Below are 26,262 nucleotides of genomic sequence, written 5' to 3'. Positions count from 1 at the left end.
TGCTGCTCCAGTTGCTGCTGCTGTGGCAGCAGGAGTGGTGGCCTTAGAAGATGCTTTAATAAGTGACAGAAATAATTATTGCCATAGACATGACCTTGCACATCCTAAAGAGAATTTTGAGTTTAGACACGTTTTAGTGACAGTGTGACAGTGGCTCAGTGGTTAGAGTGTTGGTCCCCCAACCCGAAGGTCGGAGGATCGAGTCCCGCTTGAACCAAGTTCTGTCGTTGTGTCCTTAGGCAAGACACTTCACCCACATTGCCTAGTATGAAAGTGGTGTGTGCGTGAATGTTAGGTGGTGGTCGGAGGGGCTGATGGTGCAGATTGGCAGCCTCGCTTCTGTCAGTCTCCCCAGGGCAGCTGTGGCTACAATAGTAGCTTACATCACCAAGTGTGGAAATGAATGAATAATGACTATAGTGTAGCGCTTTGAGAGGCTTTGACAAGCCTGTAAAGTGCATTACAAGTGTAAGGCATTATTATTATTAGTGAACGGATGTAGGCCTCTAGTTGAAAACTCATAGTTTGAGACTACTAGTTAATCCCCCAAGACTATGGTCATGGTATGTCATTATGGTACTTTATGCATTTCAGATGATTTGTGCATGTTTGAGTAATGCTGCACTGTTCTCCATCTGAAGCACAAAAAGCTTAGGAAATGAGTGTTTTCACATACCCCCTATCCACTGCTCTGTGCTGGAGTCAGACTCTGGATCATACATGCATAGTTAAAAATGTTACATAGCCATTTTTCAAAAATAAAAATCTTTTTCTACAATAAAATGTCATTATAAAGAGCCATTTTTAAAAGGAAGTGAATGGACCTGTTTTATTATCAAGTCATTTTTGATTAATATAATGGTTTACAATAAGCAAAATTATTGACGTATATTACAGCTTTGTTTTTTTGAGTCCCAGATCAATTTGCATATCTCCACACCCAGAACAACTGTGCTCTCCAGTTGAAAAATACTTTGAAAATATTATTTATAGATTGAAGATAAATGAATAAGACCCTTACTCACCAGTAATCAGCAAGGAAATAAAAATGATGGACAGCATTCTGGATGTTTTTAATAACTAAAAGGAAAGATACAAATGTTCACATTAATAATGCTTAGTGCTAACTCTCTCAGACACTCAAAAGTTATTTTACATTTCTACCGGTAGTATCATTTGTTCACTCTAAATTGGATTGATGGGAGCTTACCAAATGTTCAGTGACTGGTGCTTCTTCCAAAATCCGACAGAACTCACTCCACAAAGTGCACCTGTAACTATGTTTTAGAGCACGCCAGGCCATTTTATATGGTTCTGTTACACCTGTATGACTAATGATGTTAAGAGCCAATATCCACATGACAGTCATTCCTCCCACAATGATCATGGCAGGGTGGCTTTGCCTGTTTTTTGACATTTTTAAATGTTTAAGTTATAGGGAATTTACAAAGCAAACAGATTGTGATGCATCTAAGGATTGGCCGAGCTGGGTGCTACAATAGGAGCACTGTTTTACATGGCAATGTCATTATTTGCTAGGTAACAATGAATGTCACGAAGTAAAAATGACAAGTTCAAATGAAGGTGAGAAGACAACAAAGTTCTTTTGTCTGCTGTCACATGTCTGAAATCATAGGCTCAACCAGGTCTTGTGACAGCGACCGAGCTAAGCAATCACTTTGACTAAAAACAAATTAACGTCAAATTTGAACTAAAAATAGATTCTTTGGTCATGAAACATGACCTTCCATGCTTTTAAGTGACCTCATCTGAGAGTGCAATCATCTGAGAATAGCAGCTTAAAATAATTTAGCTCCATTTTGCTCCAACTTAATTCAATTGTATAAGATCATGCCAGTGTCAGTGTAACAAACATAAAGATTAGAATAAAAAAAAGTGAAAGATAATTTCCATAAAGATGTTTAATATACAGTATAGAAGTATTTTGAGCATCCATAAATCCATAGGGGCGAATATCTCTCTGATTCTTTAAGGTCCCATAATACACAATGTTGTTTCCTCATCACAAACAGACGTGGAGTTGTGTTTTGTTTCATTCACACAGGTTTAACACACAGTTCTTTCAAACAGAAAACACTCTGTTCCACCTTGTGATGTCATGTGGTAATACAGGAAGTGCTCCACTGTGTTCAACTCCATTCACCTTCACTAGAATCATTTGGATAATTTCAGCCCTGGACTTGCCAATCTCTACTGAACTAGAGGAGCATTTTGAGCTTTGGAGGTGTAGACACACTAATAATAAAGGGTTACACACGTGTGTGAATGAAACAAAGCACAACTCCAGGTATGTTTTTGAGGAGGTTACAACATATTATTATGGTTTAAAAGGTAACGAGACTCAGTTTTACGTAATATAGAACCTTTAAAAGACAATGAACACGCCTCAGTTTGGTAGCAATACAAAAATCCATAACTATTATTACAAAAACAAGCGTAATAATAATCAGTATCTTCTAAACCGCATCCTTAGGTCAAAAGTGAACCAGGGGGACCTTCCTTTACACTTTTTGGGGCCTTGGGTTTTGTGCTCTGATTATTGTTCTTTGATTTTTGCAGCAGGGCCAAGGTGTCTCGCTTCTCAATCCGTCTCAACTGTTTCTTCTTCATCCTCTTGATTTTGGTTGTATTCCGGATCTGAAAGACAAGAAAACAGTTGTATAAAATAAAAAAAAACTATACAATAAAAAAAATACACTTTAGATGAACATACCACTTGAACAATCTCAGCTTTACGTTCATTCTCCGCCCGTCGTTTCAAGTTTTCTTCTCTCCTCTTCCTCTTATCCTTTTGCAACAAACAGAACATCGTCACCAAACATAAATGGTACAACACATATAAAACACACTTATTTGAGCTAGGTAGGCCTGTTACAATAATTACTATATCGACTTATTGTTCAATATACAATAGATGGAACAATATTTTTAGGGAGTCAATATTTATTGTGGGTACTTTTTTTTTTGCAGAAATGGAAACATTTTTTTTTTTTTTTTTTTTTGCAATATGATAAGATTTAAGCTGTTGAAGGTCAAATAAATAACTTTTATGACTCATTATAAATGCAAACTGACTATTTAATAGCATTCGGCCATTTATTTTTTTCAGCTCATTTAGAAAAGATTTTTGGGGACAATTCTGTTCCATATTAACTTTTATTGTCTGTGTTTACTTCAGCAATATATCGCACTTCTAAATTTATTATCGTGACAGGCCTAGAGATGGGTTTGTCAAAAGTATCGAAAATCAAATACTAATCAATAATAAAACTAGTACCGTATTTTCAGGACTACAAGTTGAACTTTTTTCATAGTTTGTCCGGGGGTGCGACTTATACTCAGATGCGATTTATATGTGAAATGATTCAAGTATAGAATTTCACATCTTCATTATTGTCACACAAGGCCATAGGGAAGCGGCACTTCATCTACTTCTGGAGCAGGGGGAGTTGTTCATAAATGACACCGAGGATGAAGAACTCAATAGATTTAGTGATTTGGAGTAAGATCCAGACTAAACTTGTTGCTTGTTTTTTATGCTTTAGTTATCTGATTAACTGTTAATATCTTACGTTAACATACCAGATACATATTCAGTTCTGTCTATGCTTCATGTAGATCACTAAATATGTGTTATGTAACATTGATTATACATGTTACAGTTCACTTCTTTGACCACTAGATAGCGGTGGTGTGTTTTTAAAAACCTATAAGAAAATTTACTTTAATTTTCCCAGATAATTTTTCATTTGGAACAATACTGTAAATGTTTAGTTTATCATAAGTCTAGAAAACGTTGTTTTCTGGGTCAGCCTTTTACACTACACTTACCTGACAGAACACTATTTAAGAAACAATTCAAAAGTAAAATATAAAGGTTTGGGTTCACCAGTTTGTTTACTCACAGAGTAAAGTGGTGTGTATATTTTCCATGCGTTCATATACAGTTTTGTGTGTATATGTAATATGAGCCAGAGCTTATGTTATATTTGATGTGTTGCTAGTTCTACGGTGTGAACTGTGATGAAGAATTAAGACCACAGTAAACATCAATGAAAAGAACTCTCATGTCTCTTGTGTTTGTGGACGAGCTGCATGTTACGTTAGTGTAGTTATCTGGTTAACTGTGACTATCTTACATAAATATACCACACACTATTCTGTTCATTGCATATGTGTTACATTAGTGCAGTGGTTCTCAAATAGTGGGGCGGTGAGATGTCGTGGGGGGCGCGTATGACTCCGCGTATGACACTGTAGTACTGTACGCGCTGTACGCAGCGCGCGCACAGCAAAGAGCAGGAGAGAGCGAACAGATCATGACACAGGGCAGTGAACAAGAAACACTTTTGCTAAAGAGACACTATGGAAAACATTTTAACAGGGATGAAAAGAAAGGCGGATATTGACGGAGGTAAAGTCACCCGAAAAATAAGACGAGGAAGTCTGATGAAGCGTATTTAGCACTTGGCTTCACCGTGACTCCGGTGGGACACGAGGACAGACCGGTGTCTGCTGTGTCTGAAAGTGTTGTCAGCGGACAGTATGAAGCCAAATAAGTTAAAGCACCACCTCATAACACCTCAGTCACGCTGATAAGACGCTGGAGTTTTTTCAGCGTAAACGTGCCAAATATTGCCAACAATCATCCCGCTTTGTAAATGTCACTTAAAGCAGCAAGCACTGAGCATCATGTAAGGTGGTGTACCAAATTGCTAAATTACTTGATTTAATTTGATATTTATTTAATTTTAATGTATTATTTTGATATTTATTTAATTTTAATTTAGTCATTTGATGTTTATTTAATTTTATTTTTTATTTGATATTTAATTACATTTCATTATATCATTTCATTTATTTTATTTTTTCGGGGGGGGGGGGGGGGGGGGGTAGATAGATAGATAATAGAAAATAATTGAGAAGCACTGCATTAGTGTGCTGTACTGCTATTCAGCCTGCTGTTCTCTATTTTATTATTATTATTATTATTATAACTTGCCTTGTTCTTGGTCACGGATTTCGCAAAATAAATTTCCCCCAAAAAATGCAACTGATAGTCCAGTGTGACTTATAGTCCAGAAAATACAGTACTATTATTTAATGTTGAAGATTACAGTGTTTTTATTATCATCGTGGTATCAGTGTTGAATATTGAATCTATTCCATAGTATTGAAATCGAGTTTGAAGTTTTAATATCGTGACAATTTGAGATGGATATTTTACCTCTTTCTGTCGAGCTTTCTCCTCCTTCAGCTGCTGAGAATACTGTTTGACCAGCTCCTTCTCTCGTTTGGCCTGCATCTTCTTCTCCCAGGAACTACACAGCTGTTTATCCCTGACCACTGCTGAGAACCTGGGTATAAACAAAGGACATTTTTTAACTCAAGTTTTAAACCAAATTATAGCCCATTAAAAATCTGATTTATGGCATGTTTGGCACAGATTTAAGAAAACATGCTGTGCCCCCCGTCCTGTGACCTTCTTAGGGCTATGCTCTAACCTCTGTCATCATACTGAAATAAGTCTCCACACTTTTGCCAGGGTCACGGATCTGTACATTACTGTACTCATGTGCCTGGAGTGTGCACGTGGGCCTTTTACCTTTGCTTGTTTCGATCTTTCCAAACTCTTCCTGATTTGGGTTTTCCCAGTGGGATTGTGGGGGCCTGTTTGACAGTCGGGGCCAGTCGGGGCTTCTTATTTGGGGCAGTGCATTGATCTGCGGTGGAAGGAGGCATTTCTTTGTCCTTGCATGTCACCTGCTCGTGTTTCACGCTGTCGTTTTGAGTGTTGGCTGTGTGCGCTTCGGTTTTTGGTTGTGCCACAGGTTCAGCTTCACAAACGCGGTCATTCTCCTCCTCGACAGGGACGTGTGGTTTCTGCTCCTCGTCTGTAGTATTTTCCTCCAGGGCTGGTATTTCCTGGAGCACTGAACGTCTTGTCCTGCGGCCTTGTGTTCTTCCCGCAGGCGCAGAGATCTGAAGTGCGGCAGGAGTGCGCACTCTGCGGCCGCTGCGGGTCCTCCTGGTGTCTCCCTCTGGAGCCTCCTCCTGGGACATGTTTGAGCTCCGGGATCAGGCGCTGAGGTGGTCTTTTCTCTATCGCAGCTTTATTCCCCCTCGACGTATAACAATATAAGGCAAAAAATGTACTCTTCAAACAAAATCTCTAGCTTTTAGCCGCACCATCCATGGACCCCACGTGCTGCAAGTGTTGTCAACGTGTAATACGCAACTTCCGCTTTAAAACAAACAACAACATGTGCGAGTGCTGCCCCCTGCTGGTCAGGAGCACTAATGTTCTCTTGTCTTATCCACCTAGAACAAACTTTGTTATTTTATTTATATATTTTACATATATATACAAAAAACTGCCCAGGGACCCAGCAAGCTGTGTGTCCAGTTGTTTATCCATAAACAAAGTCATACTATTTCTTCCGTGCTTCCGCGACAAAATGCTGCCCCTTTGTGGTCTTTTCTACAAGTGAAATGTATATCACGTGACTTCACGTCCGGACCACATGACACTCTCGTTTAAAATAACCCCAGTACAAGGAAGTAAGATTTTTGCTTGCCATGTACAAGTAGTAGTAGAAGTATTAAAAGTGGTGGTAGTAGTAGTAGTAGTAGTAGTAGTAGTAGTAGTAGAAGTAGTAGCAGTACTAGAACTAGTACATGAGTGGAGTCAGCATGTCCATGTTAACAGTAGGAAACCTGCTTCTTCTGCTCATGTTGTCTGGAGCGTCAGTAAGTAGCCACATTTTACCTTCCCATTGTCATCATACAGCGTCTTCCTTTGCTAGAATATATTTATATAAGGATATACCTGCTTCTATAATTACTGTAATAATGATATTTTACAGTAAATGAACATGCAGAATCACAGGTGCACTCCATAGAGATGTTATGTCTTTGCCTGGAACATTAAATGTAGCAGGTGTTTTTGAGAATTCTACATTCTTATTTGCATAAATGTTTAGCACAGACAGGCCAGGTTGAAACCAGTTTGACAGAATTCAAATCTTGACAATCGATTTGAATCACAGACACTTTGCTGACACTGTCTGATGACACAGAATCACCTGATGTCAACTGTGTGCCATAAAGACAGAGCTGTGAAACATACTGTAACTGCTATTCCACTGTCTATGAATTATATAATGTACTATCTATGACGATTAAAAATTGCTGTGTCCCTACAGATTGGAGCCCCCAGAACGTTCTCTGTGGATTACCAGAAAAACTGTTTTCAGAAAGATGGACAGCCCTTTCGATACATCTCAGGAAGCATTCATTACAACCGGATTCCCAGAGTTTACTGGAAGGACCGACTCCTAAAGATGTACATGGCTGGTCTGAATGCAATCCAAACGTATGTTGTCCCATAAGACTAACCCTAAACCCCCCTATTTTATGATTTACTTTAAAGCTGTATTTCTAAATGAATACTATATAATACGCATGAAAAATGCAATCAAACAACACAGCAATAGATGTAATAACTGAACTATATTGTCCTCATCAAAAACAGACCCGGAGTTGTGTTTTGTTTTCATTCACACATGTTTAACCCACACACACCCTGCATATTTAGGTTGAGTTCTTTTCTCAAACAAAAAACACTTTGTTCCACCTTGTGATGTCATGTGGCAATCTAGGACATGCTCCACTGTGTTTTAAAACTCCACACACCTTCACTTGAATCATTTAGATAATTTCAGCCCTAGAATTGTCAATGCCCACTAAAAAGGTAAATGGTAGCTGTTAACTTGAACAATTCCACTTCATGATATTCATGACAAGGTGGAACAGAGAATTTTGAGCTTTGGTTGATGAAGACAGATTAATAAAGCTCACAAGAGTCCATTTTGGAAAATATACCCATTGATATTCACACTTTCAAGCCGGGAAAGTAATAGTCTACAAAGAGAAGTGAATGTTTCTGCATGTTGTTTTGTATAACTTGTGTCTAAATGATTTGAAGGTATATCCCCTGGAACTACCATGAGGAGTCTCCTGGTCAGTATAACTTTAGTGGGGATAGAGATCTGATGTATTTTCTCAAGTTGGCACAGGACATTGGCTTACTGGTCATTCTTCGACCCGGACCCTACATTTGCGGAGAGTGGGAAATGGTGAGGAATACCTTGAGTAGCCTATGTAACTTGGATAATTCATAATGTCTAAAAATGTTTTGTTTTTATTTTTTAGGGTGGACTACCTGCCTGGCTTCTTAACAAAAAGGATATTGTATTGCGTTCATCAGATAAAGGTGAGGGAGGCCTTTGCATGCACTAACAAACTATGACTTTTCATTTTATATTATTTTATTTTCATCCACCTCAGATTACTTATCAGCGGTTGACAGATGGATGGGGAAATTGTTGCCAATGATAAAACCCTATCTCTATGAAAATGGAGGCCCTATCATTACAGTCCAGGTGAGCTGCATTGAGACTTATTTTTGCTTTATATAGTATTTATTATGTGAATCTTTTCAAAGGTAGAAAATGAGTATGGCAGTTACTTTGCATGCGACTTTGACTACTTGAGGCACCTGACAGGGTTGTTTCGGGAGCACCTGGGGCAGACGGTGGTGCTCTTTACCACAGATGGGGGCAGTGTTGGTTTCCTGAAGTGTGGGTCAATTCAAGGACTTTATGCTACAGTGGACTTTGGACCAGGCAAGTTTGTGTTTCGTCTTGTAAATCAGTATTTGGGTGTTTTTGTTTGGTGTAAATGAATGTGATGAGATGATTATGTTGCTCTTGTTTTAACTTTTAATTTTGATTCTATAGGAGCTAATATAACCGCTGCTTTTGAGGCACAACGGCATGCTGAGCCTAAAGGGCCCTTGGTAAATGTTCCTTTCCCTTGTTTTTATTCTGGTTGCTTTATTGTTCTCTATGCAGACATATAGGCGATATAGTTTCTACCCATACTGACAATGGCTGTGGTTACAAGCTCATCAAAATCTATTTAATATCTGATTTAAATTATTTATTATTATGATCAGACAGAAATCAGATGTTTTTGCTCTTTATGTTTCATTTTAACAATATTTTAGCTCCAAAAATCAGTTTTGAATGTGTGACTGGAGCGAGTGTTAATTAAAAAAAAGGCATAGCAGAGTATATACTATAGAAGCACAACAGCGCCTGGAACCTCTCTGTTAATAAATATTTAAAGGCTGTGTACAGGGAGACTTCACCGGAGTAAGACAGATGTTTGTGTCTCTGTGGTAACGTTAATGCTCATTTTGAAGCATAATAAATATTAAAACAGCATCACAAACTGAAGTATTCTACATATAAAAATAATTGGGTAGTCTTTATTTGGGTAGTCTTTATTTTATTTAACAGTTTGTTTATTTTATGTTTTATGATTTTAATAAAAGTGTTTTGAAACAGTAAGCTAGCATGCTACTGTGCACAGAGCCAATTAAAACAACAGCTGCAAGCAGGTGTACGCTACTGTGGCCCAGATGATTTACATGATGCCGTACAAACTTCAAATCCATATCTGCTTATTAGCTGCTGGAAAAGGCAGATTCCAGCTCACACATTTGTCTTTGTCTCTTTTCAGGTTAACTCTGAGTTTTACACGGGCTGGCTTGATCATTGGGGCTCTCATCACTCTGTTGTGTCAACTGACGCAGTGACCAAGACTCTGACTGAGATGCTTCAAATAGGTGCAAATGTCAACCTGTAAGTTCACAAAGAAAGCCTTTTTTAATTAATTATTATTATTATTATTATTTTTTTTTTTTTATTATCATCTTTACTTTGTTTAAGACTTTTGCTGTTTATAGTTTTGTGTGTATCAAGTCACTTTCTGTAATTGGCAGGTATATGTTCATCGGAGGAACAAATTTTGGATACTGGAATGGTATTTATAATCTACAACTAACATAATTTGAAGACCCTAGAAAAATTTTACTTTTATTTAATTTCTCAGGAGCCAATGAACCGTACAGTGCTCAACCGACGAGCTATGACTATGATGCTCCACTGACTGAAGCCGGAGACCTCACTAAGAAGTACTTTGCTATACAAAATGTAATCAAAAAGGTAAGTTATTATAGTAAAAAGTAGTATGCAATTAGTCTGCTCCCCCTGCATAACTTATTGAAGATTATATTTTTGTTCTTCTACAACAGTTTCATAAAATACCAGACGGCATTATTCCACCAACAACTCCAAAGTTTGCCTATGGGAGCATAACATTACAAAAGGTATAGTCCAATAGTGAGATTTTAACTGTGCTCAAGTACTGGATTAAATAAATAACGTATTCATGATTCAGTTGGAGACTGTGTCAGACGCTCTTGAGAAACTTTCGTACTCTGGTCCTGTCAAAAGCATGTATCCCCTCACCTTCACAGATCTTCACCAGGTAAGTTTTTAACTTTTATTTTAGTAATTTTAAAAATTTTCTTTATCATCTTTTTTCCTCCATTTTGCAGGTTTTTGGTTACGTGCTTTACCGGACGACACTTCCTGTTAACTGCAGTAAACCAACTCCACTGTCCTCTCCTCTAAACGGGGTACACGACCGGGCCTATGTGTCTGTGGATGGGGTGAGTTTGAGCTTTTTCCTAATCTACTATTAGTGTGGAAGTAGTTGGTTAATATCACCTTATCTTTGTATTACTTTGCCCTGTACATGTGTCATCATCCTGTAGTAATCATGTGCAAGAATGTAGCAGAATGTGTGAATCTTTACAGTACAATCCATCCAAGTCACTTACCTGGTATTTATTTATTTAATCTGTTCATACGCTGCACTGTACATAACCATAGTTACAGTAATAGTCCAGTGAGGTTCATCTGGTCTCCTGATAATTTATTTTAATTAATTTTTCAAAACAAGGTAAATTTCATACCTGACAGTTTGGACGGCTCACTAGCCTTCCTCAGAGTGGTCATGTTTCTGTGACATATCTGGTCAGCTGATTTAAACAGGTTTATCTTCGTTGCATTAAGCAGGATGACAGTGCCATCTGCAGTCTGACTTCTTCAGGACAGTATTTCTGGTGTGTGAGAGTAAAAAATAACCACTACAAAACACATAGTAGAACAGGAGCAAAGCAACTTTCTCTCTTTACGATTGTAAAAGAGAGAACCACATTATGGACTGGAACAGAGCAGACATCTTGGGGACAAAGGACAACAAACATCGTCACTGGATTAAGGAGGCAATAGAAATACGGAAACATGCCCACAGGACTTTAAACTGAAATGAGGGGGCCTTTTTACTCTCACACACCTTAAATCAGACTGGTCATGTGATGTCCCTGTAATGTGTCCAGTCAGCTGAGGAAGGCTAGTGAGCAGCTGAAACTGTCAGGTATGAAAACAAACTAATAACGTAGGTCTGAAAAAAATCTATTAAAATTAAATATATATATATATATATATATATTAGTTACAATTTATTGTACAAATATAATATAATGAAGTCTCCTTAACTGCTGTTTATTCTTGTCCATATGCTGCACTGTACATAACCACCGTCAGCGCCACAAAAGGCTGTAAAAAGTTTGTAGCCTTATAGTTTTACTCTGCTGACACCTGTTGTTTTAGTTTTTATGTCTATGGTAATCTGTATATTGCATAATTTATCTTTATCTAGATTTTGATTATTCTCCTACAGTTCTTAAACTTTGCGTTGCAACACTGTAATATTTGCAGGCTGTAAAACTGTGTCCTCTTTCAGGTGCCTGCAGGAATTCTGGAGAGATTCCAAACTATAACTATAAATATTACTGGAAAAGCTGGTAGTCGGGTGGACATACTGGTCGAGAATATGGGGCGGATCAACTATGGAAAAGGAATCAATGACTTCAAGGTTATTTCTAGTTTTGCTCATATATTGCATCTGGTCACTTACAGTGTTAAGAGAAATAAACATAAATGCATGACTTTTTTTTTTTTTTCAGGGTTTAGTGTCAAATATGACTCTGGGAGCAGATGTACTGACTGGCTGGACCATGTATAGTCTCAATATCGATGAGGCAGTTAGTCAGGGGGTCCTGGGGAAGTCCGTGTCCTCAGACCCTCCTCAGCCTTCCACACTGTCTCTTCCAACCTTCTATGGAGGCAGCTTTGTTATTCCTGATGGCATCCCAGCTCTACCTCAAGATTCTTATATTAAACTACCCAACTGGACAAAAGCAAGTCACTCAGTACTATTAATTTACATCACCTAGTTTAAAATGGGGTTTGAGATGTCTGTATAATGATAAATAATTACCTTTTTGTCTTTTCAGGGTCAAATTTGGATTAATGGATTCAACTTGGGTCGTTATTGGCCAGCCCGTGGTCCTCAGGTGACGCTATTCGTGCCTAGCAGCATCCTCAGCACCGCTGCTCCCAACAACATCACTGTGCTGGAGCTAGAGGCGGCTCCATGCAGCAGTGGACCCTGCTCTGTGGAGTTCACTGACACGCCCATTCTAGGCGTCACTCTCCACTCCAAGCCAATCAGCAGACTGTTTTCAAAGAAGGATTTATTATGAGGGAATAAAACCACAGATGGAATATAATTGTATAAACAGTCATGAAAACACTTTGAATTAATCAATGCACCTTTTTTGCCTTTTTAATAATTTACTTTTTATAGTGGTGGAATGTAACAAAGTAAAAGTAGTAAAGTACCATACCATACTATACAATACAAAGTATAGCATTTTAATTGGGATAATTACCAATTCATTTATTTCTGTTGAACAAAATTCAGCACAAGTCTGTGTCAGACTTCTTAAGAACTCAAAATATGTGCAAAATACTTTTACTTTTTACTCTTTAAGTACATTTTTAAAGAGGTTCTTTAATACTTTTACTTACGTTGATTTTTTTCTTGTAATTTTTACTTGATTTTTTTCTTTTTTTTTTCTTTTTTTTTTCTTTTTTTTTGCTTTATTATCTGTACTTTTATCTAAGTAACAAAAATGAGTACTTATTCCACTTCTGGCTAAAATGATGCACTTTATAAACTGTTCCTACCTCACCGAATCAGACAAAATTGGGCTGTTTTATATTTTACAGGGGATTTGGCATTGGTGTATGCGTTTGTGAATAAATGTCAGAAATAAATGTCAGAATAAATGATTGTACCTTGACTTTTGACCAGTTACTCCAAAACACGAGATGGCGCTGTGGTCCACGTCTCGTACAAACAAAGGCGGAACAGACAGGCCCGTGCAGCACAACAGCGAAATCTACTGCACTTTTTTTATGCGTTTTTAGCGAGAAGAGGTAAATATGCATCTCTGATCTATTTGAAAACACAAAATAAGGCTGGAAGAATCAGCTCTCTGTACACGAGTCATTGAGCCAAGTCTAATTGTTTAGCCTGAGTGTCGCTTTAATTTTTCTCTGTTAACGGAGCGTAAGATCAGTTTACTTAATGTGGCCAAAAACTCGTATTCTTACTTTACGGCAGTGTTTGTTAATTAATAAAATAGTTTATCTGAGTATTTGTTAAAGTCCACCGAGCCAAACCCTATGCAGATGAAGCACTGCCTCACATCTGTGTCTCTGCCTTGTAGAGGTCGGGACACTCTATTCTGTGTCTGTCTCTGCCCTGTAGAGGCTGGGACACTCTATTCTGTGTCTGTCTCTGCCCTGTAGAGGCCGGGACACTCTATTCTGTGTCTGTCTCTGCCCTGTAGAGGCCGAGACACTCTATTCTGTGTCTGTCTCTACCCTGTAGAGGCCGGGACACTCTATTCTGTGTCTGTCTCTGCCCTGTAGAGGCCGGGAAACTCTATTCTGTGTCTGTCTCTACTCTGTAGAGGTCGGGAGACTCTATTCTGTGTCTGTCTCTGCTCTGTAGGGCTGGTACACTGTAGAAGATGACATCTTTACGGAAAGAAAATAATGGGACACCATGAGATACTGATGCTTAACAACACTCTTCAAACGTACACTGAAAATTTGTAAAGCTACTGCAAGACCATGGTCGATAATCGTTACGCCACGGCTCTCGTGATCGGCTCCGTGCTGAGCCTGCTGGCCTCTGTGTACCTGTCTGTGGCTGTGGGGACTCAACACTGGTACCAGTTCAACAGCCCGCCCATCAAACACGAGACGAGCAATGTGTCCGAGCTCAGGGAGGAGTTCATCAATGGAGAATTTGATGAGAAGAGCTACAGTGAGACCATGTTCCGCCTGAATGGGACCCTCGGGCTGTGGTGGAGGTGCATCCAGGTGCCCAGCCAGTCCCACTGGTTCAAAGAGCCAGGTACTTACTAATGACTTAAGACCACTTAACAGCCTGTACATCTTAATTAATCTGTCTGCTAATTATAAAGCCATTTCCTTATCTGACAAAAGATTATTCTACTGAGAAGCTAATGCTCATGTGCAACACATATATTTAAAGTTTAGCTGGATGGTTTATTTTTCAGATTAAATACTTTTGTACGCACATGCATGCATGTTTAGATCTGCATTTAGAGTTGTGTGAGATAAATAGACTTACTTGCCACACTGCCTCCTAATCTCAATTGCAGATCCCAAACTGGAAACTCAGTGTGTCAGCTTCACTCTTCAGCAGCAGTTTTCCTCAAAATATAAACATCCTGGAAACCACAATGGTGAAGAGGATCTCCTAAGAACATGTGAGACACATAAATGCCATATTATTGGGGCATGTATTAAATCATGAACACATTTACCAGGCACAGTGTAATCTGACTTCTTCTCTCCAGACCTGTGGAGGTGCCAGTTCCTTCTGCCCTTGGTGTCACTGGCTTTAGTGTTTCTCAGTGGGCTGGTTGGAGTGTGTGCCTGCCTGTGCCGCAGTTTCACCCCTACTCTGGGGGTTGGAGTCCTCCACCTTCTGGCAGGTAGAAGAAGCTTTACCCTCAAACTTACATATCTCATATGTCAATACTAACAACAAGTAATATTTACACAGTTAATCAATTGATGTGTTGCTTATTTAGGTTAATTGAAAAAAAAAAATTAAAAAAAAAAAATATATATATATATATCACAAAAAAATGTAAAAAGCAAAATCATCTGGTCCCTCTGATCACTCGAATCAAATTTTGCAGTTTACACGTCTTTAGTCTTAAAGCAGACCTATTATGCAAAATTGACTTTTTAGAGCTTTTAACCATGTTATAATTGTTTCCCCTGACCATATACTAACCCAAAGTTGTATTTGGAGTAATTTGTGCATATTTGAGCAATCTAAGCGTTTATTTTCAAGACGCCATATTGCCTGTCAATTGCTGTTTTCACCGACACCGGTATAGGCCAACTGTTCAACTTCATGCTCCATTTTTATTTTTATTAATTGGTGATACGTACAGAACAGTGTTCTATAGTAATTTTGGTACAAAATGAAAAAGAATCTGCTACTCGCTAGCATGATCATCGATCCATTCGCAGTGCCGACTCTTTGTTGTGATGACATTTATAGCGACGTCAGCTCCCCTTGGGCACCGCAGTGTTCTAATGCAGAAGTGAGCAGACTTGTTTCTTTTATTAAGTCGTTTTACATGAATATTGGGGTTTAAAATGTGCAAATTATAACATAATGACTCACAGGTGTCTCAGCTGGTTCAGTGTGTTACAGTCATGCTACTTAATCAAAACTTGGCTATTTAACTTGCAAAAATAAATATGGTGCCATATCACTTTAAATGTATGACCATTACCAGTCTCGTATGATTTTACAATATCTTCCTATCACCAGGTCTGTGCTCCTTGGGTTCGGTGTGTTGTTTCCTGGCCGGTGTAGACCTCCTCCGTCAGTTTATCACACCTCCAGAGGGAGTGGATGGGTCACTCGGGTGGTCCCTTTACCTTGCTCTTATTTCCTTCCCTTTGCAAATGATGGCTGCTGCTCTGTTTCTGTGGGCTGCCCGAAGTCACCGCAGAAACTACACACGCATGACAGCCTACAGAGTGGCCTAATACTTTATACCAGCTCCATTGACTTCCATATTAATAGTGAACTGAAAATCACATGTAACTGCAATGTTTTTTCTTACATGGAACAACATATATGAAGAAAAGTCTGTAGCCACAAAGAGATCCCTCATTTTGATATATTCATCTTTTGTTTATATTTTTTAACCAGAGTTTCCTCTAAATTTGAGATTTTTATTTTTGTGTGTGATGCCTTTGTTGTATTGCTAAGCTGCTCACCATATTGTCCTTATTGTGCTTGCTTGCCACTTTTGACTTGTTAAATTATTTGTCTTTATTTGAAACATTTAGCATATGTTTCCTGTGCATGCCTTTAACTGCAATGTTTTGCAAACTGTGGTACTTGGTTTTCTGTGGTAATTTACGTTACTATTTACAAGTCTTGAAAAGACAGCCGTCTGTTTTGGTAGAGTAATATTGATACCAATTTCATTCACTATTGACTTTCTAGATCACTCTGAGATGTGTTAATGGGCTCTTTGCACAACAGCACCCTGCAAACCCACTGTTAGTGTCACTACTTCCTGTCCAGGTTTATCTCCATGAGGCTTTTGCCAAGTCACGCTAAAATGATTAAATATTTAAAGATAAGGCAGTGGAGCTGTGGATGGATGTCACTGACATACTAAAAACTAACGTAACAAATAAAATGATTACTTCACCTGAGGACACAGAAATGTTTGACTCAATGCTAATACTGAGGCATAATAAATATTAAAACAACACCACAAACTGAAGTATTCTACATATAAAAATAATTGGGTAGTCTTTATTTTAATTCATTTTAATTTTAATAGGTAGTTTATTTAATATTTTCTGATTTGAAAAAACGTGACTGTTGGCTTTGAGACACAGTGAGCTAGTGGAGTATTTAGAGCACACAATGACATATGTCCTGGCTACACTTTGCAAGTCAAAGCTCAACCAATATGAACACCTTCAAAACAGGAGGGATACGTAGTCGCCAAAACAAATATATACTTCTTATACTTATTTTTATATTGTTGCTTGATTAACTTTGCAAATGTCCTCAGTATAATTTAACAGTAAAAATGTTGATGTTATCATTATGTTGTTCTACATCATAAATTTGTGCTGTCCTTTGTAGAAACCAAAGCACATTCCATTTCCATATTAATAAACCAGACTTCTTACAAATGATACAGTGATTTATTCAACTATCCATGTGCATGTTAAAGTGACAAAATGGTGCTGTAGTGGTAGCTTCAGTCGGAGCAAAAAATAGTAATTCAATAAAATCTCATGTTCTTTTTCAAGTACAATTTACATAGTTCTAATCATTGCATAGAGCAGCAGCATCATTCAAATTAGTTCATTTTATTCTTTCTTGACACTTATCGGTGGAAAGGCTATTGTTTCCTTTTTGGCTAAATGAAAGGCTATCCTCTTCTCATAATATGCACATTCATTGATAAAGAACGGGTAAAGATCCTCTCCCTCATAGTTCACTGTCTCTCCAGTAAAAGTCTTAAAAATGGGGTTGCCGTGCTGCAGGAGTTTGAAGTCATTATCCTGGAGAAACAAAACAGATGTTAATGTTACTCAAACAGTTTCCAAGAAATGTGCCGTATTCCAGGACAGATAGAAATACGATCAGTGTTATGTTTATGAGTGAACACTAGACCCACCAACATGTACATGCTCAGAGAGGAGACCCCTGCCCCCCACCCCAGGGAACTAAATATGTTTTTTGAGGTAAGGCACATTGTGCAAAACTTACATGAACTTGAAACTACATTATAACAATATTTTCCTCATCATTAGCTTGATCAAAGGTGTATTTCATTTCATTCTTGCATGTTTGAACACTCATATTGTCCTGCATTTGAGACTTAAACAAACTAACTCTTGTAGCTTTAAACCGTGTTATAATGTTTTTGATACGTCTTCAAAAACAGACCTGTAGTTGTGTTTTGTTTCATTCACACATGTTTGAGTAGCACTTTATTATTAATCTGTCTACATCTCCAAAGCCCAAATTGCTCTATTCCACCTTGTGATGTCATGAAGCTGCAGCTTTAACAGCTCCTTTTACCTTTTACTTCAGTAGAAATTGGCAGTTCCAAGGCTGAAATTATCCAAATAATTCTAGTGAAGGTGTATGGAGTTTAAAAATACAGTGGAGCACTTCCTGTGTTTTCCGTTTGAGAGAAGAACTCCGCCGAAATATACAGGGTTTGTGTGTTAAACATGTGTGAATGAGACAAAACACAACTCAAGGTATGTTTTTGATGAGGAAACAGCATTATAATGTAACCTATTTTCCAGAGTATAAGTTGCATTTTTTTCATAGTTTGTCCAGGGGTGCGACTTATAAGTGAAATTATTCAAAGATATAATTGCACATGTTTGTTATTGTCACACTTGGGCACTCTAGACTTGTGTACCAGTAAAAAAATGCCCCCTAAAATCGTATTCTGCTGGGTCTGATGACAGCCATGCAGAAGAGGAAATGGTGCTTCATCTTCCTCTGGAGTTGGCGGAGTTGTTCAGAAGCGACACCGAAGATGAAGAATTTAATGGATTTAGTGATTTGGAGTGAAATCCAGAATAAACTTTTATGCTTTAGTTATCTGACTAATGGTTAAACCAGACACTTGTTCAGTTCTGTCTATGCTTCATGCAGCTGAATAAATATAAATGTGTTACGTTAGTGTGTTGTACTGCTATTCAGTCTGTTGTTCTCTATTTTATTGTTATTGGGGCGACAGTAGCTCGACATAAACATCATTGGTTGAGCGGTCAGATCCACTGATCCATAGGTTGGCAGTGCGATTCTAACTCACACAGATGAATGATGTCGTTGTGTCCTTGGGCAAGACACTTAACCCACCTTGCCCTCAGTGTCTGTGTACACTGGTGTGTGAATGTGTGTGTGAATGGGTGAGTGGTTCCTTGTTGTAAAGCGCTTTGAGTGCCTTGAAGGTAGAAAAGCGTTATAGAAAAATGTGACCATTTACCATTTATTATTACAACTTGTCTTTAAAGATAAAATGTCTGTTCTTGATCTCGGATTTTGTAAAATAAATTTCTCCAAAAAATGCGATTTATAGTCCATGTGTTTTGGGTTTTTTTGGGTTTTTTTTTTTTTTTTGTTATTATGCATTTTTGGCTGTTACAATTAATAAACTGTAAATTGATTATCTAATTATGTTACAGGTCAATACTAAGTCCCTGGAAAAAGCATATCTCTTCTTTAATTAGCATTTAGTAGCTTACCTGTAGCTTGGGGTGGATGACAGCTGTCAGTTGACTAGTTTCAGGGTCTCGAGGATAGTCTACGCTCTTCTCCCATACAAATACCTCCACTTTGTCTCCTTCAAATGTTGTTCCTTACAACAAAAGTCAACAGTTACAGGCCTGGTGACTGGTGTACATCAAAATACACTATGACAAACGTTCTGACCTGCATTAAATTTGTTGAGCCAGTCTAAAGTGTGATCCACCGCCTCTTTCATCATGTTATAAATGTCTGCCCTGAGTACTCCATGTGGCTGAGGGCCAACTTCAATGGCTGAAGTCAAATAAGAAGCTTTAGCATAACAGTAAATTTGTATACATTAACATTACTGTAGTGTAAGTTTATCTACTTACCAAAGCCATGCTTAGCCACAGAATCTACAGAATATGACAGAGATTTGGAAGCAACATTGGTGTTGATAACTCTTATTGGAGCAGTGGGCATCTTGATCTTAAAATAATAATAATAATAATAATAATAATAATAATAATAATAATAATAATAATAATAATAATAATAATAATAATAATAATAATAAATTACATTAAAATATGAATTCATTCTTTTGTCACTTTTTTTGTCAAGCTTTTCTATGAAACATTGTGTTGTAATCATTAATGCTATAATGTAATTTTGCTCTTGTATATGCAGTACTGGGAGGAATATGATGAAAATGTATCTAGTTGTCCTATAGAATACGGAATAAACATTATATCGTAAAACACAACATCAACATGATCAAAACTGGTTTATGCTTGTCTCTCCCCCTGTTTTGCATTTATTTATCACTAATAGAAAGTGCAAAGCTGCGATACCTGATTTTCAAAAACTGAGAGGAGAAAGTAGGTTGTGTTATGGCTTTCTTTATCTTTATTTGCATTGTTATGGATATTTTTGACCTAACCTTCATAATACCATCTGTTGTTATTTCTGGGTGTATCACAATCACCTCTCATCCTTTAAGAATCATATAATGACTCTTAAAAGTTTGACTCATGAAAAAAAACTTGGGTACTGCACCGTTAAGAAGCTTTAAGAGGAGAACCTGTACCAGAAAACACTTACACAAAATCATCTTTGTGAATTCATATGTTTGGTATCGTAACACTTTATATAAAACACATCAATCCATTGTTAAAGAAGAAAAAGTAAAGGTCAGTAAACAACATTTACTGAACAAGCAAATGAATAAAAACAATGTACGCTGTTCCTGCCAAATACACAATAGTATACTTTTACGTTACCTGTACATATTTGACCATGTGGAGGAGAATCCAGTCTAAAAAGTCTATGATGAAGCACAGGCCCATGTTGGAGGTTGTATTGTGCAGGTCACACACCAGGTCCATGGCCCGGTCACTCCCTTTGGGGCCGAGCAGAGCGTTCAGCTCATGGGCCCTCCTTAGTTCACAGGATGAGCTATCCGTGAGTGGGGTACTGAAAGACAGGCCGCTTTCAGACTATGATTTTTAAGTCAATATTTTGTGCAGTGCGTTCTTATTACCTCAATAAGGCGTCAGTAAAACATCGGTTCAGGTCTGTGTCGATGTATCTCCTGCAGACTTCAATGGACCGAGGGTTGCTGAGGATGGGGCAGACGGAGAGAGAGCCCATCTGATTTACATTGTGCTTCTGCATCTCTCGCACTATGTGGACGCCGGACAGCTCGTTCCCATGTGTGCCACCAGAGATCGCGACACGGGAGAAGGCTGGGAAGAAGACGTGGTCCATCTGGAAAAAAGAGCAGCTTTAGTAACACACTCTTTGTAAAATGCTCATAGTGTTGTCACAATACTGTCAAACTCAACTCAACTTTTGATTGTAAGGAATATACTCGATGCTCAATTTATTTGGACACATGACATACAGTTCTTTAACACATGAGACCTATTCAAGGCATCATTAAGACATTTGATTTCAACACATGACTTAACCCAGCATCACTCTGTATCTTTTCACACAGACATCTCCTGTTTTTCATTCCATTACACAGGGTTATTGTTTTCATCGCACCATGTTAGCTTCATACACAAAATATAAGCATACAGTTTATTAATGCTAAAATAATAATAATTTTATTCACATGGTCCATGGGTGTATACTAGTCTATGTGTCTTATACTTGTTCTAATACAGCTGAAGATCAATATAAACCTATTCAGAAAAGGTTCATTTCTGTATCTTTTAGTATCGATACTTGCTCAAATGAGTATCTAGTTTCGATACAAGCTTTAATATCAAATCGTATCAGATTTTCGACATCTGTGACCACCCTCCTCAGAGTTGATGTGACTGCAGCACATTTTTCAGTCAATTCTTGAGGTCTCGGACGAAGGTTAAAATGCAGCTAATTATGCAACTAATCCATAACCCAACAAGGTCCTAAGCGGCTTTAACTTATTCAACAGATCCGTATAAAGCTGAAGTATCCAACGCAGTTTTTAGTCCGAGAAACAGCTGTTCTAAAGCTGGTGGCCAAAAAAAATCATGCATGTTATTACTAGCGCTGTGCCAAATGATTTGTGAGAGCTAAGAGCAAGTTTTAGATCAAAATACCTCCTTCACTCACTTTCTGAAAATCAGGTGTCCTCGCTTTAATGCTGTTAAATAATTACAGACATGTTGAGCAACATAGAGCTGTCAATTATTATTATGGCAAGACACCGTAATAAAATGTTGAGAAACCTTGTAGTCTGATGTATGGATGAAACATAAACCTATTGTACTATTCACGGTTCATTCATTTTGCAGCTCCACATTTGTGAAAAAGACACAAAAATCAATCTGCAGCAGTGAGACTAAGTTAGAACCTTGAGAGGGTTTGATTTTCAGAATAAAGTGGTCGAACTTTAACACATCAAAAGTGTCAGCAGTGGAATTCACAGCAAGCATTACACAACAAAACACTAACACAATTATTATCAAGCTAGAACTTCCTTTGCAGATACAGAAAGAGCAGTTACCTTCATTCAAAAGCAGCTGTTTCTGTACTTTTAGAATCAGACTTGCCTTGATAAGACTTGAATGGAAGAGAAGCTCACCTCTCTGTAAAACGTTCTGAACTGCAGTGACCTTTGAACCTAAAAATGTGAACAAGAATGTTAGACAAAATCACACACTGAGAGTTCACTTCATTGAATCAGTTCTTGAGTCAAAACACACTTGTAGCCTTCACTTTTATAGATCTTCCACTTCCCCGCCTTCTTCCAAACCACCACTCATGTTGTGTCAGTGAGCTCAAATTTCAACTTGTTTTTTTGTATCTAGACTATCCACAAGGAGCCGCCCTAGAACTTTGTGCTGGGTCGGCTCTAGTTGTAGACAAAGGTGAACAACGCCTCCCCATAAGAAGTCCTTGCCCACCTTGCACAGGTATATGTCTATTTGTGCACCTGCACCCCTAAAAGTCTTTAACTTATGCAGTATTTTTTAAGATTACAGCATCTTTAATTTCATATATTTAAAAAAAAAGAGTTGCCTTCTGTGTTTTGTTGTGTGTGTTTTTTTGTCCAAAGTTAAAAGTGGCATGTTTTTTTAATCATTACTTTGTATAGTAGCTGTGGTAAATGTTTATTATAGTTCTGCACCGTTCAAGTGAGAGAAAGTAGAGCTGAGTTCTGAAAAGAAATCTGTGTCATCAGTACACATTTTTCAGGAGAGTGTACGCAAAATGAACAAATTCATCTGAGAGTTTCAACATGTTTTTATACTTTTGTGTTTCTCAAATAACAACTATATTGTGTGAATTAGATGGGATTTGGCCCTTGGTTTACAGTATGGTTGCTTTACTTTTATGTCATTACCTGTAAAATTGTCAAATGAGAAAAAACTAGCTAAGAATGTTATAAGTTTGTCTACTTTGGGTGCAGTTTAACATGGGCTACTCATTACTAGTTTGGATAATTTTTCAGTTCAGTTTTTTCAGTTCAGTCATTTTTATAGCACATTTAAAAACAACTTCAACTGCCCAACGTACTTCATATAAAAGTCAACAAAAAACAGGCATACAGTTAATATGAGCAAAGAACAATAAAACACAAAGATATCCTGTGCAGCTAGTGTTAAATGCCAGGGAGAAGAGGTGGGTTTTCAGCCTCATCTTAAACTGTGTTAAAGACTGAGAGGTTCTGACAGGCAGAGGGTGCTGTTCCATAGTCTGGGTGATGCTATCTGTGCTATTTTGTAAGTAGTGGAATAAAGTTGAGCCTATTTCTAAATATGACCACCGCCTTTGATAGCCTACTGTTGTATTTAGTAGACATTTAAACCTAGACCTACATTTTCTTCCCATGTTTGCTCCATATGTTTACTATTCAACAGGGTCAACAATAGGTCAACCTATAGAAATTTATAACTTGGAGCAGTTATAGATTGGTTTGGATTATAGTAAAATTAAACATTTGCTAACAACAAAAACTAATAAGGAGCACTAACACTAACAGCACAAGTGAAGACATTGTAACTTCACTTCTGGGTCCAGTGGAGTTTCAACTTCATTCACAACAAAGATCCATTAACCTAAACATGTTTTCCAACTGGTTAAAATGTCCACTGTCCAAGAAGAGCACTGAAAACTACTTTGGTTTTCTAAGGACACTGGCTGTTTTTAGACATATTATTTCTACCATTTAATCTAGGATTCTAAAACACTTCAAGGTCATATATTACACAAAATTGACTCTTGTGAAGTTTAAGCCATGTTTAATGTTTAAACATCAAAAACAGACCTGGAGTTGTGTTTTGTTTCATTCACACATGTTTGAGTAACACTTTATTATCAGTCTGTCTATCTCCTACCTACCTTTTACCAGGGGTGGGCACCAAATTTTGGGTCCTGGGTAGAAATAATCTTGATGAGCATGTTGTTGAATGATAATGCCCCTCCCTGCACTGGGCCCTGAGTAAACAGTGCCCTTATCCCCCTCAGTCCCTGCCTTTTACCTTTAGTTCAGTAGAGATTATCAATTCCAGGGCTGAAATCACAAGGTGGTGTTGAGGAATTTAGCCTTTTCCTCTTGTGTTCGTTAGTGTCTACTAAGACAAAAAATAACCTTGAAACAGAGAAAAAAATTCAGAAAAGAATTTACTCAATCCAGTGAAGAGCAATACTTGTACACAGAGTCTGTGCAACTGACATTCCCAGGCAGAGACTGAATGTTTATGCCTGTACACTGAGTTTTATACACTATTATAGCGGGAGGCCCCCATGGTTTAGACTTAGTGCCTCTTCGTTGGTGCACAGGCCAGGCAGGCCTCTTGGCACATTGCGCACAATCTTATCAGACTGTGATGAGCATCCTTGTTGTCTCTTGTTCCAATTGCTGACACATATCTTGCTTGACCAGGCTGACATGTCATAAGTCAGTACATGTCTATCAATAAGCCATTGCCCTGCTTAGTTATTTGATAAGATTTATAGATAGATGTAGAATATCTTGTACATGTCCTGTATCTGTGTCACACAGCTGTAATCAAGTCCTTGTCTTCACATGAGAATGGTGCAATAATGAACTATCACAATACAATAATAAACTATAGCAGTGGTTATGCAGAATAGATAAGCACAGTTATTTATCCTAACAGTGGAACAGAGTGTTTTCTGTTTGAGAAAAGAACCAAAATATGCAGGTTTGTGTGTTAAACATGATCCTTTAAAGGTGCACTATGTAACTTTTTTAGATGGAGGGCTGTCATTTCCTTGCCTCCATGGAGATGTTATTGCTGTGGAATGTTCCATAGTGTTAAACTGACATATGTTGCATTTATTCAAGTAGTCCACGTGTTTATAATGCCTTGGTCTACGCACTGTGAGTGGGGTTGTCTTTCTACAGATTTGACATGTAATTTGCACCAGGGATGTCATTTTTCTGTCTCCAAGGAAATAGATATTCTCAGTGCCATACTGTGGAACCTTCCAAAACAACAATTCGCATCCTAAGTGACAGGCAGGTGGCACAGAACCTCCGACCGGAAAAGTTATGTAGTGTGGTTTACCTTGAAGAATGTGTTGAATTTATCAGGAAGTTCAGACAAAGTTCATTTTTAGCGTCATGTCTAGGCTCGTTTCAGACTTCTGCGCTGTGGGACTTGCCCTACAGGCTGCGCACTCCAGTTTCAGCTTAACGAGCAGCTAGTGTGAAGAAACGTGAATTAATAAAGGCTTCAAACTTGAGTAGGCCTTGCCTCAGTCTCGTCTCAGTCTTGCCTTCTGCACAGCCTGTTTCCTCCTTTCTTTGGCTCACACGTCATGTACAGTGCGCTAAGCTCCCTTTAGAGCCGTAATGCCGTCAGACCTGTCCATCATAAGCTTTACGCTCCTTACGTCCTACGTCCCTAGAGGGTGCTCTCACTCTATGTGTCAGCCCGTGTGCAGCTCAGCCACTCACTTGACCTCTGACCTTGACTTTTAGCCTACCCTTTGCCCCTTGCAGTGTACTGCTTTAATGACACGTAATTTATGGGTTTTTATAGACACTTTGAGGACACTTTGAGGACACTTTTGTTCATATTTGTGTCTATTATAGAGGTCTGGGTCAGCTTCCTGTTTATAGGTGGCAATAGCTCCAGACTTTCATCACTCAAACACATGGATAGGCCTAATAACTCCACCAATAACCAAAGTTGGAAAGTTCATGTTCGTGGTCATCCATGATCAAAAGCTGAACTTTTGCCAAAAGAAAGACAAGGTCCCATAGAGACCTGTTTGGGACTGACTTTCATTGTGTGTCGTGTCTCTATGGCTTCTCAGGATTTGCTATTGACTTTTTTCCCTGTTAAAATTCCGAGGGTTTGATGGGAGCTCTTGGGGCCTGAGGCGGCTCTGAGTCTGTCTATTGATGATCACTACTTCAACTGTTATAGTCAACACATTTTCCGTTCAGATAAAGCAGGATTTTCTAAAAGTGGGTGGACAGAATTTGAACATTTCCAACTGCTCATGTGTAAAAGACGTGCTATGCTTTTTTGAGATTTGAGAATTAAACTAGAACATACATAGATCATTATTTTGCATTTTGTTTGATGTAAACTG

The 26,262-nt window shown here is 38.1% G+C and overlaps 4 protein-coding genes across 7 annotated transcripts; 2 read left to right on the top strand and 2 right to left on the bottom strand.

Annotated features, from left to right (window-relative positions):
- Positions 1-1,900: 1,900 nt before the first annotated feature.
- Positions 1,901-6,269, bottom strand: ccdc86 (coiled-coil domain containing 86). The gene is made up of 4 exons (XM_033965708.2): positions 5,627-6,269; positions 5,249-5,378; positions 2,735-2,809; positions 1,901-2,658 (listed from the first exon to the last, which is right to left on the bottom strand). The coding sequence occupies exons 1-4, from the start codon at positions 6,082-6,084 to the stop codon at positions 2,491-2,493; spliced, it is 831 nt and encodes a 276-aa protein (XP_033821599.1). The 5' UTR covers positions 6,085-6,269; the 3' UTR covers positions 1,901-2,490.
- Positions 6,270-6,698: 429 nt separating this feature from the next.
- On the top strand, positions 6,699-13,146 carry glb1 (galactosidase, beta 1). Its single transcript, XM_033965040.2, has 16 exons — positions 6,699-6,771; positions 7,227-7,396; positions 8,009-8,159; positions 8,236-8,296; positions 8,371-8,465; positions 8,528-8,708; positions 8,823-8,881; positions 9,610-9,731; positions 9,872-9,912; positions 9,982-10,094; positions 10,184-10,258; positions 10,330-10,419; positions 10,490-10,603; positions 11,743-11,874; positions 11,966-12,199; positions 12,296-13,146. Exons 1-16 carry the CDS (start codon positions 6,700-6,702, stop codon positions 12,542-12,544), a joined length of 1,959 nt encoding a protein of 652 aa, XP_033820931.1. The 5' UTR covers position 6,699; the 3' UTR covers positions 12,545-13,146.
- A 28-nt stretch (positions 13,147-13,174) lies between these two features.
- cldnd1b (claudin domain containing 1b) lies at positions 13,175-17,130 on the top strand. The gene is made up of 5 exons (XM_033965834.2): positions 13,175-13,283; positions 13,864-14,271; positions 14,543-14,650; positions 14,741-14,878; positions 15,736-17,130. The coding sequence occupies exons 2-5, from the start codon at positions 13,986-13,988 to the stop codon at positions 15,954-15,956; spliced, it is 753 nt and encodes a 250-aa protein (XP_033821725.1). The 5' UTR covers positions 13,175-13,283; positions 13,864-13,985; the 3' UTR covers positions 15,957-17,130.
- A 23-nt stretch (positions 17,131-17,153) lies between these two features.
- On the bottom strand, positions 17,154-25,379 carry LOC117370087 (N-acyl-aromatic-L-amino acid amidohydrolase (carboxylate-forming) A-like). 4 transcript variants are annotated; one of them, XM_055223551.1, is made up of 9 exons: positions 24,174-24,230; positions 24,034-24,066; positions 22,274-22,312; positions 20,738-20,964; positions 20,478-20,670; positions 19,587-19,683; positions 19,399-19,506; positions 19,212-19,324; positions 17,154-17,504 (listed from the first exon to the last, which is right to left on the bottom strand). In XM_055223551.1, the coding sequence occupies exons 4-9, from the start codon at positions 20,962-20,964 to the stop codon at positions 17,310-17,312; spliced, it is 933 nt and encodes a 310-aa protein (XP_055079526.1). In that variant the 5' UTR covers positions 22,274-22,312; positions 24,034-24,066; positions 24,174-24,230; the 3' UTR covers positions 17,154-17,309. The 4 variants fall into 4 exon arrangements, with proteins under 4 accessions (XP_055079526.1, XP_055079529.1, XP_033821376.1 ...); XM_055223554.1 differs by lacking the exons at positions 24,034-24,066; positions 24,174-24,230 and adding an exon at positions 25,227-25,379; XM_033965485.2 differs by lacking the exons at positions 24,034-24,066; positions 24,174-24,230 and adding an exon at positions 22,395-22,518.
- Positions 25,380-26,262: the final 883 nt, after the last annotated feature.

This window comes from Periophthalmus magnuspinnatus, chromosome 1 (genome assembly GCF_009829125.3).
Source record: "Periophthalmus magnuspinnatus isolate fPerMag1 chromosome 1, fPerMag1.2.pri, whole genome shotgun sequence".
NCBI classification, from domain to species: domain Eukaryota; kingdom Metazoa; phylum Chordata; class Actinopteri; order Gobiiformes; family Gobiidae; genus Periophthalmus; species Periophthalmus magnuspinnatus.
This window is presented reverse-complemented; position numbering and strand designations above follow the sequence as displayed.

Excerpts from the sequence above, each read along its gene's own strand:
- ccdc86 (XM_033965708.2), bottom strand. The coding sequence starts at position 6,084 with ATGTCCCAGGAGGAGGCTCCAGAGGGAGACACCAGGAGGACCCGCAGC. Across the intron at positions 5,379-5,626 it reads AAAGATCGAAACAAGCAAAG|GTTCTCAGCAGTGGTCAGGG; the intron begins GTAAAAGGCCCA and ends GTTTATACCCAG. Across the intron at positions 2,659-2,734 it reads AAGCTGAGATTGTTCAAGTG|ATCCGGAATACAACCAAAAT; the intron begins GTATGTTCATCT and ends CTTGTCTTTCAG.
- glb1 (XM_033965040.2), top strand. The coding sequence starts at position 6,700 with ATGAGTGGAGTCAGCATGTCCATGTTAACAGTAGGAAACCTGCTTCTT. Across the intron at positions 8,466-8,527 it reads GCCCTATCATTACAGTCCAG|GTAGAAAATGAGTATGGCAG; the intron begins GTGAGCTGCATT and ends ATCTTTTCAAAG. Across the intron at positions 8,709-8,822 it reads TACAGTGGACTTTGGACCAG|GAGCTAATATAACCGCTGCT; the intron begins GCAAGTTTGTGT and ends TTGATTCTATAG.
- cldnd1b (XM_033965834.2), top strand. The coding sequence starts at position 13,986 with ATGGTCGATAATCGTTACGCCACGGCTCTCGTGATCGGCTCCGTGCTG. Across the intron at positions 14,272-14,542 it reads CCACTGGTTCAAAGAGCCAG|ATCCCAAACTGGAAACTCAG; the intron begins GTACTTACTAAT and ends TCTCAATTGCAG. Across the intron at positions 14,879-15,735 it reads AGTCCTCCACCTTCTGGCAG|GTCTGTGCTCCTTGGGTTCG; the intron begins GTAGAAGAAGCT and ends TCCTATCACCAG.
- LOC117370087 (XM_055223548.1), bottom strand. Across the intron at positions 19,684-20,477 it reads ACATGGTCAAATATGTACAG|ATCAAGATGCCCACTGCTCC; the intron begins GTAACGTAAAAG and ends TATTATTTTAAG. Across the intron at positions 17,505-19,211 it reads TCATCCACCCCAAGCTACAG|GATAATGACTTCAAACTCCT; the intron begins GTAAGCTACTAA and ends TTGTTTCTCCAG.